At 40.6% G+C, this 12,934-nt stretch overlaps 1 protein-coding gene across 2 annotated transcripts in view; it reads right to left on the minus strand.

The window, feature by feature from the left end:
- Positions 1-244: 244 nt before the first annotated feature.
- The window catches only part of NCKAP5 (NCK associated protein 5), a 743,731-nt gene continuing 731,041 nt past the window's right edge, over positions 245-12,934 (minus strand). For both annotated transcript variants that reach the window (XM_040971482.1, XM_040971481.1), the window contains 3 exons: positions 6,670-6,984; positions 4,025-4,161; positions 245-283 (listed from right to left, as the gene is read on the minus strand). In XM_040971482.1, coding sequence (XP_040827416.1) covers positions 245-283; positions 4,025-4,161; positions 6,670-6,984 — 491 coding nt within the window. The remainder of the gene's footprint in view (positions 284-4,024; positions 4,162-6,669; positions 6,985-12,934) is intronic.

The following is a 12,934-nucleotide window of genomic DNA, read 5'->3' on the forward strand; positions in this document are numbered from 1 at the left end:
TTTATACAGGAAAACACACTGATGCAATCTTCTGTGTGTACTAGACAATGAGATCTCAGGAGAAACATAGAGCTAAAATAGAGAATCAGGGTAAGCTTGAGGAAGAAATACAGTGAGACATAACTAATGGCTTCTCTTAGGAGGAGTCCACAAGTGCGGTGTGGTTGTATGTTACTTTCACTGCTCTGGCTGTCTCCTTCTAACTCCAAAGCTGCTATTTCCATAGTCTGGGTCACTGTCACTGTTACTGCTGAGAGAGCACGCACACTCTGAGTACCTTGTCCTGAATGAGCTACAGGAGACTGTTCAGGCCATTCACACAAATCACAACACATTACAGTATGTAGTGAGGTTATGAAATGGTATACATCTGGTTGTCTTGGTGAGCCGAGAATTCTGCTCCCATGCTTAGCCTACCTTCCAACCTCCATGTGGGCAACTCTGGTTTACTAGTTCATTTGCTTCCCTTGGTGCTGAGGCAGTATGTTCAGTTACCTGGACTGCTGAAATGTGTCTGTAAGTGAAGCTGAGGAAGGCCTTCAGCCTGCATCCAGGCTTAGGAAGACTCCATTGCTACTTGTTTTGTATTCTGCACATTTATTTATAGGGTTTGTTTTTCTCAAGTGCCTATTATGAACTGCTGCTCTAAGCCTAACAGCTTACTTAGTTAGTGGATATCATCACTGGCTTTCAAGTACCAAACACGAACCTTGGGAACAAAAGAAAAAAATGTTTGTCTAGTATATTATAAATTTCTTCCAGCCTCCAAAAGAACAGGACCTGGGGAGTAGGTAATTGGTGACTCTACATGATTCTTTGAGCTACTGACACTTCATGTGTAAAGGGACTCCTTCTCTCACCTTGCTCATATGCATACATAGCCTGATTCCCAAGGGAAATCAGGGTTGTGGCAATAATGCCATGTTCAGAGATGCCAAGGTGGCTGAAGAAGGCTGTAATTAAAATCTGAAGTGATGTTCCATTTTGTACACATGTCACATACCTAGGACTGCAACTGCTGTGTGCTGATTGATGGTATCGGAAATTCTTTTTTACAATTGTGGATTTCCATGTGAGAAAAAAGCCCCAGCAGCAACAATATATATCGTTATGGAGTTAATTGACATAGTATTGAGTAAACAATATGTTAAAATTACCTACTCCAGACATTTGAAGCACAAATACATGGTATAATTCTCTCAAAACTGGGAGAATGTCATTTGGTTGAGAGTTACAAAAATACATTTTAGGATATGAAGGCACATCAACAAGTTTTTGGAAGGTAGAGCTGAAATGTATTTTGGGTGGGAGACAGTTTGAAATTCAATGAAGACTCATCAAAAAACAGTTCTCAGAAAATGCCTATTGCAAAAAAAAAAAAAACCCCACAGGTAAATTTCAAAGAAACTTACATTTTAGTTTTGTTGTCCACAAACATTTTGAAGTTTGTATAAGCTCCTTTGACTTTACGAACTCAAACATTCATTTCCTTTATTCCTCATTTATTCATTCACCTACTCATTCAACAGGTGCCTTTTGAGTACTAGCTCTGTGCCACACAGTTTGCTAAGACCTAGAAGTACACAGCTCATTCTTGAAGTTACCAGTCCTCTAGCACAGACTATGTCCCTCAACTATTGCCTGTGGTATCCACAGCTCCAAAAAGAATCCAGGAACACATCCTGGAATCTTCCATGTCTCTATTCCAAAAACACTAATAGTACCAGGCACTGTGCTGAGTTCCACAATGCAACACTACTTTTTGCTCTAAATTGTCCCTACCTGGTAGGCTTCTGTGGAGACCCTTATTATTCAGGGGAAGAGTCCCAGTGGATGACTTTGGTGCAAAATGGTGATGAAAGGGACTACACAGGGCTTTGTGTGATTGGCACAAGCACATATGTGATTATTTCACTCTCAAATGTATCTGTTGCCTCCACAGTTCCTCCTAAGGTCAGCACTAAATCACATTTTGAATATTCTAGGAATTACTCAAATTTCATTGTCACCGCCAAATACAACTGTTCGTTCTGACCTAGTCCCTCTATCCCCAATCTCCCAAACCTTGTGACTTCAGGTGTCTAATTTTTTTTAAAAAAAAGATTATAAAAGAAGAGATTATCATTATTTCCCAGTTCCCCAAACAAGAACAGAATCCCTTGGGGTATGACAGCAATGCTTCCCATGATGAGCAGCATTAGCATCCCTTGGGAATGTGTTGGAAAGGTTGGACTTAGTTCCACCAATGGCAAATCTGACACTGGATATAGGTGGGGCTTTAAATACCCTGCTAGGTAGAACACGAAGAACAAGTACTCATCACCAAGGTATGAAAGATTTCTCTGCAATTCCCCCCCAGCCCCCAAACCTGTTATGCACCTCAATTGTTAAAATGTCATTGAAATAGTAGCAGGAGTTTGTTAAGAACTTACATTTAATTTTAACATATTGTTTACTCAATACTATGTCAATTAACTCCATAACGATATATATTGTTGCTGCTGGGGCTTTTAATTGATCGGGATCTTGCTCTCTTGGCCATACCTTCAGACCAGGGAAGGTCTCCCCAAGAAGCGGAGGAACTTATCTGGATAATAAGATGCTGGATCTATGCTTGGTATATGCTTGCGGTGGAGGTGTCTCAACTGATCTTGAACTGAGGTCTCACAACAGGGTGGAAGAGTCCACCATGCGGGGATGGGTGGGGGGAATTCCAGTACCTATGGAACTGTATCTCATAATACAATGTAACCAATAATTAAAAAAATAAATTAAAAAACAATAAACTGAAAAACAAAACAAAACAAAACAAAAAAGAAGTGTAGTTCCTCAGCTGATCTGGATGCCTGCACAAGTCTGGGAACATTGATTCAGAAGAATGCTAACAGATTTGCATTTGACATAAAGCAAAATAGAACACAATGTTCAACTCCACTGGCCTCTCAGACCCACATTTTGTGAAGGCAGTCATTTTGAGTGCTGGGACTCAGAGGGCCAGTTCCAGTCTCAGCTCTGCAGTAATGTCACTGTGCCACCACCCTACCCTCCGGACACTCAGCACAGTCCAGCTAACTTATGAAGGCAGAGTTATCCAATACAACTTGAGACTATGAGCCTACCGGCCCATGGTCTCCTTCCCACAGCAAAGGATTCAAGGCTGTGTGTGAGAAGGGCTAACCATCCCCGAGTGCAGGCATCTCACATCTTACATTCTCTTCATGGTTGGGCAGAAACTCTTAGAGTGGTAGCAGCTCTTGATGTTGGAGGTGAGAAAGGCAGCAGATACCAGAAACAAAGCTTTCTGTTAACTGACCCACAAGTCATTCCTTCCTCACCCTTTCTCATAGTTGGGCACCACCAAAGACTATGACAGGCCATCACAGGGCCAGTGGAGAAACAGTCAACAGGTAAAAGATGGTCAATGAAGTTAGCAGGGCAGATAAGTGGGTGTGGTAACCAGTAACACCTATGAGATGAGCAAATAATGCCTTCTGAGATCCCATTACATGTCAGGAGGTCTAAGTGCATCATGAGGTTGAAGAAGAACCCATGCAAAAAACACTGAAGACACTCAGGCCCTGGGAAGCCATTTGACCACTCTAGACCTCAAAGCAGATCAGAATTTTAAATCCTTTCCCTATCTCATGAGATAAAGCACATGCTAAAGTCATTGCTGAGGTAACAAAACTGGGGCAGAGAGGGAAAACATTCTCAGTGGAGCTCTTATGGCATAGAATGGAACACATTCCATGAGGTTTGATTGTAGGGAGAGCATGTATATCCTAGGATCTGCATGCAGACTAGAAGCCTATGAAATCCATCTGAATCAAGATGCCTCAATTAGCTACCACGAATTTTTAGTAATTCATGGATAAGAATGAATGAATCTTTAGTCTTGGCGTTCATTTAATATACCAATAGTACAGTTGGCTTAACATTCAATCTTTCCAAAACATCTAGTATTTTACTTTTGCTAACTAGGAGCAAGAGGTGGTTGGCTTCCTCTCACCAGGCTCCCCCTTACCTGGGTCTCAGTGGTACTGTCTTCACTCTTCCAGCCTGGAAGTTGCTCTGTAGCCATGGAGTCGTTGGCATATTCAAATGATGAGCAGGTCTGTGGCCCTGGCTTGGCTTCACTCTGCTTTTGTGAATCAAGCTTTCCTAAGTGAGGAAATGCACGAGATGTCACAAACCAGCTTTCATGAGCTTTCAATAACATTAAGGACGGAAGGGGATGGATATTCAGAAATAATAAAAGTAGTCTGAATATTTCCAAAGCAAGGGTTTCTGCCTTTGTGTCCCCTAAAAAGCTGAGCTAGCTACGTATCTACAGATGACGTCCACTTCAGAGACCCCTAAGGCATACTCTCTTGGGGTCACATCCCCACAAAATGGCCAAAGATTTTTCAAGCCAGAAAGGATTTAGCAGTCAAACATCTGGTAAATATTGAGGCTATTGCTCAGGTAATGGTGTATATATATACACACATGCATATATATATATATATATGTATATATATATATATATATATCAGATAACTGACAGGTTTCTGATTCTCTGAATAAATAAAATAAATAAATAAAATAAATAAATAAAGGATTTGAATTTGCAACTTGCCCAAAATATTTGAGCAGGGAACCCTCATTTTCCTAGAACACCTATTAAGGTCATTTTGAATAACTAACTCCTGGGAGAATGTGCTTAGGGATCCTTCCAGGGCAGTACTTGGCAAGCTTTATTGTGTCATGCACACACATCAGCTGAGTGTTTATTAAGTTGTAGAAGCTAATATGGTAGCAGGTGTCATACGGACTCTAAGTCCCTATATGTCTAACAAGCTCCCAGATTACACTGGACCGTGAACCATGCTTTGAGGTGCAAGGAAAATTATTAGAGGATTATTCAAGAAAGTTTCCCCATTACACTTATTGGTAGATTAATCTGCAGTGTGCATTTCTCTGTTGTGCCAGGAAGGAGGATTGCTGATAAAATCCTTTGGCCTAAATGATTATCAATAGAACATACTGTGACAGCTTCTCTACATTACTCTGCTTGTGAACCAAAACTAAGTCACTGCATTTTTTTAAGCACCATGAAATATTTACAGTTATCTCCATATTTGACATGGGGATAAGAGAAATAAAGCAGTTTAATGTGTACATTTCTTAAGAAGTGACTGCTCTAAAGCAGGTGTAACCCTGGCCTTTTACTCCAGCTTGTTCTCTGTTCTTTAACTTAGATGAACACATAGGGAGAGGAGGAATCCTGGAGAGCTGACCCTACCTCTGGACCACACGTTGTTGGGTGGAGAGGAAACCCCAAGATGGGTGAAAGAAGAGGGTCTTGCTGTGTGCCCCCATCATTCTCTATCCTGCTTTGCCTTTTAAAAATTCTTCATGACAATTTAATTAAGACCCAGCATCTAGAAGCCAGGTGCAGTGAATACTAGCAGCAAGATCAGAACAATCTCCTTCCTCTTCCCTTCTTATAAAGCAATTCAAGGCTTGTGGTTTCTATTCAATTTGTTATAATGACAGTGTTTAATCACGGAGTCTACTCAGCAGCCCGCTGCTGAATTGAGGTCATACATGTGACTATTCAGGCATAGAGCACATAATCTATAACTAAGATTTTGCCCCTGAATCTCTGGAGGCTGTGCCATTAATTAACAGTGCATTTATTTAAAAAATAATATGCATTATAGCTCTTAAAAATGTAGCCTTGGCTTAGAATGAGCAGAAGTTTGTAATGAAACATTGCTGGCAGCCGCTATTACTATATGCAGAAAGAACTCCGCTATGGGAATAGCCCAATCACATTTATTCAAAGATGCTTAATTAAAAATCTCCTTTTCTAATTTCTTGGAAGCCTATAGTACATTCTCCACTTGCAACTCATTCTAATCATATAATCATAAATAAAAGTGTTATCTAGAGTTCTAGTTCATAGAACTAGTTATGCATGTCACAAAAGCATAAGATACACAAGTTAAAATTACTTAGCATCATCTTGGGCTGCAATAAATATTTTCAATTTAGAGGGAACAATGAAAAACATTGACCCTTAGCCCGGGCCTGTCTCTAATCATGAAATCTTATTTCAAATGACTAAGAATAGTACTTTTCCATGAAAAGGCTCATTCTATTCTACTCCATTATTGCTCGATCTACTGACTATATATCACAAGTAAGTCTTTTGTAGTTCAAAATATAAATATATTTGGAGAGGACAGGGAATATGTTCAAAGTCGTATGCTTCTGGTTAGAGGGCAGACTGCTTCAGCTAAATTTATGTCTTGGGCTTTAATTGATCTATATTCAATAAGACCCTCTTAAACCATCTTAAACTGTGTAAGAACAAGTTCCATAAATATATGCTATATGAGTTTTTTTCTTCATCAATTTATATATCCATTTAAAGGGTACTTACATGATATTTTCTTTAACATGTGTGCAATGCTTAACGTAATACTACAAACTGATAAGAGCTCACCATATTGTTTTACGTTTTTCGTGGAGGTCATGTGGGGGTTTTCACAACCAAGCATTTCCACCGGGCAGGGGTCACTGAGTTACTTAGCTCCTGTTGCACACTTTTCCATGTCTGTCAGCCAGTGCTTTATTACCAGTAGTACAATCATCTTGTTGGCAAGGCAATGGGCATCTTACCTGAGGAGGCTGGTTTAGGGAGGCAGCTGTGAAGAGGTTGTGCCCCTCTGGCCAGCATGATGGGGTCGGATGTGGAATGAGCTATGGCACTCTCTGCAGAGAGCTGGCTCTGTGTGGAGGAAGGCACTTGTCGTTCTAGGGTCTGGACTCTGATGGAACATGCTGCAGGCGGGGAGGGCTGTAGAGACAGCAGGGGCTCGGTGTCCTCTGCAGAGTCTGGCTGGCACAGGTACCGTCCCATCGAGCGATTTCCTGAGTCTGGGAGAGGGAAGGTCCCGATCCCACTGTCCAGTGTCCTCATCTGGCAGTTTGATTCTGAGACAGAGTGACAGAAGATTAGAGAAGGATTGTATCAAAGGATAAAAAGATCATAGGGAAAGGAGACACCTAGGACATGATAAGAAAAATAATATTTAGAAATAGTAATAGAGGCATAGTTATCCAGTGAAGTGCACCACAAAATGGGCATTAAGTTGAACATGAAAGTATTTCCCTCACATAATGTAGGATAAGAAAGAGAGTCCACCATAAATAGCAAGAGTAACAGGCACATATTCCCTGGGTAGTTCTCCAGAGATATAACAGAAAAAGAACCATCATTAGCATCATTAGAGACCTACAATTGTTTTTCATCATCCTTATTTTAGCCTGGGAACCATGAAATTTCAACTCAATGAATTTATTAACTGAAATACAATGAATAATGAGTACACATAACACACTAAAGTGATGTTCTAACAAAGGTAATTGCATATGAGCATCTCTTGCATGAATTATCGCCCTTTCAGCAGTTGACTAAACCTCTGACCTTTCAATTTGACTGGGAAGATAAGTAATTCACAACTGAAAGGGTCACCCCAAAGGGTATGTTACCCACTGTAACATCACTTCTGTGAGCTTCATCTGACTCAAGCACCACTTGATGTATTATTAAGACGACTAAGCAGCCACTTCATGTCTTTCACCCTCACTTTATGCAATGATGAAACTCAGTCAGCTTCCTATTTTTGTCACATCTTGGGATCCCATTATTTTTCACAATAAACTAAGGTAATTTCAGCATGTATGTCACATTTCCTGTTAATTTTGCTCCATGTTCAGGAAATTTTATTATAGACACAATCTCTGGAACATTTTATATATTTAATTTCTAAAATGGTGCTGTGATTTATCCTAGCCAAGTGAGACAGCTTTCAAGACCTTCCGATTATCCACAGATCTCATGATCATGAGAGAACCTTGAAAACCGCTTCACATCTTCTAAGTGTAGCCCCGGTAATACCTATGACTTATAACTCTGTTAGGTATGATGGGGAACATAACAGACTGTGATGTAATCCTTGTATTCAAAGCTCAACAGTTACCTCTTAAGGGCTTTATTGAACAGTGGCTTGTGCTACAGTTGCTGGCAACAAGTAATAATGTGAAACCCTGGCCAAAACTTAAACTTTTCAGGGTCTTAGTTTCCCTGAATTAAAATTTGCTCAGAATGGTATCTGGAATATCATATTCACTACATATTAGTAGCTATTGGTTAGGTAAGTAACTTATCCCTAAATACTTTTGTATCCACTCTCATTTAATAGTCAAAAGTTAGCATCTCATGTCAGAATCTGCCATTCTCTACTCCTTCCTCCAAACCTCTTCACTGTGATAACATTGTAATAATACTGATGCATGGTAAAAATAAAGAGGTAGATGTAGTGCAGATTTGGCTTTTCTAGAGGTCATTAGGCTCAGTGCTTGGTTCTAGAAATACTTTGAAGATGGACACTTCCATTGAACAAGAGGCCTTAACCTCCACAGTAGAGAGACAGATATCATTCTATATAGTACCATCTAGCCATCGCATGTGGCATTGGCTCTGAGCTTGGGTGTTTAAATGCAGGAGCCTACAGCTTAGTGAGTCAACAGAACCATGGCCTGAGAGATTTTTTTTTCCCTCTCATTTAAAAATGCTTCTTTTCATGTACTTGGAAAGGAAGGAGAGGGAGAAGGAGTGGAAATGAGGATCTTCCATCTGTAGACTAACTCTTTAAAAGCCTATAACACCCAGAACCAGGCCAAGCACAAGCCAGGAGAACTGAAGTCTTCCATATGCTTTCCAGCAGCCAAGGCACCTGAGCCATCATCTGTTGCCTCCTAGGATGCATTGGCAGGAAACTGGATCAGAAGGCAGAATAATTAGGATTTAAACCAACACTGGAATGCAGGCATCTTAAATGGTGGCTTTATCCCAGTGTCACAACACCTGCCCCTAAATTAACTGGTAGCCCCCATTCCTTTTAGGACTCCTACTTAGCCATTTTCACTCTCAATCTCTATTCATTTTCTCAGTTAAGAAGACTGACTTAATTCTTGTAGAATGTACTTTCTGAGAAACATCAGCTGTCTGAATAGGGAGGTACAGTCAGAAGCGTTTATTTAAAAGTATTCTTATTATTCCAAATTCTATGTGTCCTTAATCTTCACATTGATACACGACACTCTTCAAGATTAGTACATCTTATGCGTTATATTGGGCCTATTCTGAAGTCTATAATATTTAGGACTCACACTGAAGCAGATCTTCATGAGAACTGATCCAATCTTTGTGGATAGGAATTTAAGATTCATGGAATGTAACATCTGATATATGTTACAGTCTGTGTACCTCAGGACACTGACTCTAATGATTCACAGCCAGCATGTTCTGAGCCACCAATTCCCTAAAAGGGAAAGGAACATCTTTTCCTTTCATTAAGACAGATCATCAGCAGTTCGTCTGTTTATTGTAACTACCAAGAGTTCACTGCTTTTGTTGTATATCTCTTCGTCTTCACAACTCTCTAAGGTAACAACCATTATCACCTCTTAAAAATAAGGGATCAGGACTTAGGAGGTTAAGTAATGTGTCTTTGGCCATATACTATAAAATAAAGAGGCTGGAGCAGAATCTAGGCTTGCCTGACTGTAAAGACAATTTCTTAACTACCAATCTGCACTCATTCTCCCCAAGAGGACATGTAAATTCAAGGGACAGCAACTTGATTCACAGCCATTGAGGCAATGATGTGAGCAGCAGTCTTACACTGCGGTCTCCTGTTGCAAGGAATGCCATCGCATTTCTCCTCTGGAACTGGCACTCTCTGGAGTTCTAGTTTGGTTTCTAGGCTCTCATTATGAGACTGGAATCTTCTGTTGAAATTCAAAGCATTCATGTGGGCATCTATCCCAACATCTCCTGTGTCCCAAAGCAGGCTGTCTACTTCCCATCATCTATAAAGTTCATGAGACCAACAACTGCCTAGAAACTCTTTCCTCTCCTGAAGTTTACTGTTTCTCCCAGATTATTAATAAGCACTGCCACCAATGGCCACATTTTTTTCTGATTTCTTTTTCTTCCCTTTACAGCTTTATCTGGTTTGGAGAGTGCTTAATCCAGTCCCTTCAAATGAGAATACTAAAGGTAAAGTAAGAGTCTAGGCTGCCTTTTTAGTGGTTATTTGGGGATAAGCTTCTAAGGCAAAGCAAAGTCTGCCTGGCCCATCACACAAACCGTGGGGCAGTGTTAGGATGCAGGACAGAAAGAAGAAGTGACTTAGGTAGGATCAGCTGAAAAACTGGTGAAAGAACTCTAAATCTGGCTGCAGTGAGGACACCAGCATTTCCTGGTCTCTGTTCCTTTCAGTTTCTTTCTTGTCAATGCGTAAGAGTCCCACACCAGAATCTATAAAGCTGGACCTTACAAATTCTGGGCTTTCTGATTCTCTGAGAACTGTGTGCTCCGATATTAATTTCAGAAACCATTTGCTACCAAGTCCATTTTTTATTTCTAAAATTTCCAGATGCCAAATGTAGTGAACGTGACTGACTTATTTGAAAGTTCCTATGTAATGAGGTGTGGACATTCAGGGGCTCTGGCATGCCACGTTTTACCCTCAAGCAAATTTCTGCAGAAGGCAAACGCCTTAGGGAACCAGAGTTTATATGGAAAATGCTGACACTGGTTTTATGGAGTTTCTTTAAAGCACTATTAGTTTCTTGCAGTTCATAAAAAATACTGTAACCTGAAAGTGTGTTAGATACTGTACTTCCAAAACCAGTTTTTTCTCCTCAGAGAATCATAAGAACTCACAAAAATAATTAAATGGTTATAGGAAGAAGAAAATTGAAAGGAGCAAGCCTGCCTTGCATCTTCAATGACTTGACTTGGTCTAATTTTGAGCAAGCATTAGTTCACATTTGAGGCTGTGGCTGCTGCTGCCAACAGGGCCTTATAAACGAGTGGAAGGACTGCGTTATGGGACAGACTTGTGAGCGCCATTACTTTGAAGGTTGCTAGTTATACAGCTGACCCCGGTCAGCCTTCTCATCTATTCTCATTACCCCATTGCCTTCACCTTACATGCTTCTCATGGTAAATTCTCATGCTTATCACCAGCAACAAGCCTCAGGCATTTCAGGAATGACGTGGAGTACTGTGCCCCAGCCATTCGGAAGTGAGGACACACATAGAAAACACATGGCTAATGGTGAGGAACAGAAGAAGCTCCCAGTGCCTCTGGTGACCTGGGGGCTGAGTGTACATTACACCAGCACACCTCTGATCCTTTAAGGAAACAGCAATAATGGAATTGGAACTCTTTTCCATGTAGAGTAGACTCAAGATTTTTTTCCTGACACCTTTACTCCATTATGCTGAGTATATTTGTTATGTAAGGAGATGTGTTTTAAGTCATTAGCAACAGATATAGGACTTTCTGTAAGGTTTCCTTTTTTGAGGAAGAACATGGAGACATCTTGGATTAAGGAATATTCTCAAGCATTAGGCTTCCATAGGAATGGGGTTAATGTCTAAGCTGCTGTGTCTAAGAAGGAAGTGAGCTGCTTATTGGTTAGGAGCTAGCATTGGTGATGCTCTGTGTGGGATGTTGATTTAGAATAAATTTTGGAGTAATATTTCAAATGGCTAGCTTAGGGTGTGTGATATAAAATCCCCACTCATCTTTCCAATGAGTGTGACATTGTTGAGTTTCTCATTTCATAACCATAACACATTACCTTCATGAAAGAAGCATGAAAGCAGGTGACAGACCTAACACAATGCTTCCAATAGGCATTTTTGAAAACATTTTTCAAAATAAGTGTTATTATACTGTAAGTATTCTTGATCTAGAACTGGATTTTATTAATCTCTGTTTTCCACTTTAAGCCCAGCCTGATGCCTATCACTGCCCTGACTCTGTAGCATGGTAATTATATGCAACAGCCCAAGGGAGTCTCTCATTCACACTTTATCACCAATATTTAGCACATCACCTGGCACAGTCAGCCCTCACCAAAAGGCAATGAACAAACGGATGGATGAAAAGCAGTGGACCATTGTTATAGCTATTCAATGGCTGTAGTCATTCGATGTTATTTTTTTTCTTGTGAAATTTCAATCTGCCACTTCACTGCTCTGACTCTAGCAACCAAAGAAATAACAGGCTTATTTATTCTCTAAAGGTGTTTTTCATATCCAGCTAAACTTCATAAATTTAGATGTCCACAGGGCTAAGACCATGTGCAATTATTATTTTTAAAACTGATTTCTCAGAACCTTCAAGTGCTTAGAGCCATGGGGCAATGCTACCATTTTGTTCCTCAGCTTCTCCTCCACAGATTCAAATATCAACTTCTTATAGATCTAAATTCATACGTATTTGTTCATTTGGGTTTGTAAATCAGAACTCTTGATATTGTTAACGTCTGTGCCCAAAGAGCTTATTACAGGTTATGCTTGAGAAAACCCAACTTTAGTTCTTTTTCTTAAAAAATTTACTTTATTATTTATTGGAAAGGCGGATATACAGAGAGGAAGATCTTCCATCTGATGATTCACTCCCCAGGCAGTTGCAATGGCTGGAGCTGAGCCAATCCGAAGCCAGCAGCCTCTTCCGGGTCTCCCACGCGGGTGCAGGGTCCCAAAGCTTTGGGCTGTCCTCGACTGCTTTCCCATGCCACAGGCAGGGAGCTGGATGGGAAGCGGGGCTGCAGGGATTAGAACTGGCGCCCATATGGGATCCTGGGCGTGCAAGGCGAGGACCTTAACCATTGCGCCATCGCGCAGGGCCCCCAACTTTAGTTTTAAACTACTGTGACTATTCAGAAGAATGAAGTGAGAAGAGTGGTGGTTTAAGAGTCAGAAAGACTGAGCTTCAAGATCAGCATGCTTACTTCCATATTGTGCAACAAGCAGTCTCAAGCAATTTTGACCCAGAATCACAGCCCCCTTGTTCTA

The sequence above is a fragment of the Ochotona curzoniae genome, unplaced genomic scaffold (assembly GCF_017591425.1).
Source record: "Ochotona curzoniae isolate NIBS_2020 unplaced genomic scaffold, NIBS_Ocur_1.0 contig_2210, whole genome shotgun sequence".
In the NCBI taxonomy this organism is placed as follows: Eukaryota; Metazoa; Chordata; class Mammalia; order Lagomorpha; family Ochotonidae; genus Ochotona; species Ochotona curzoniae.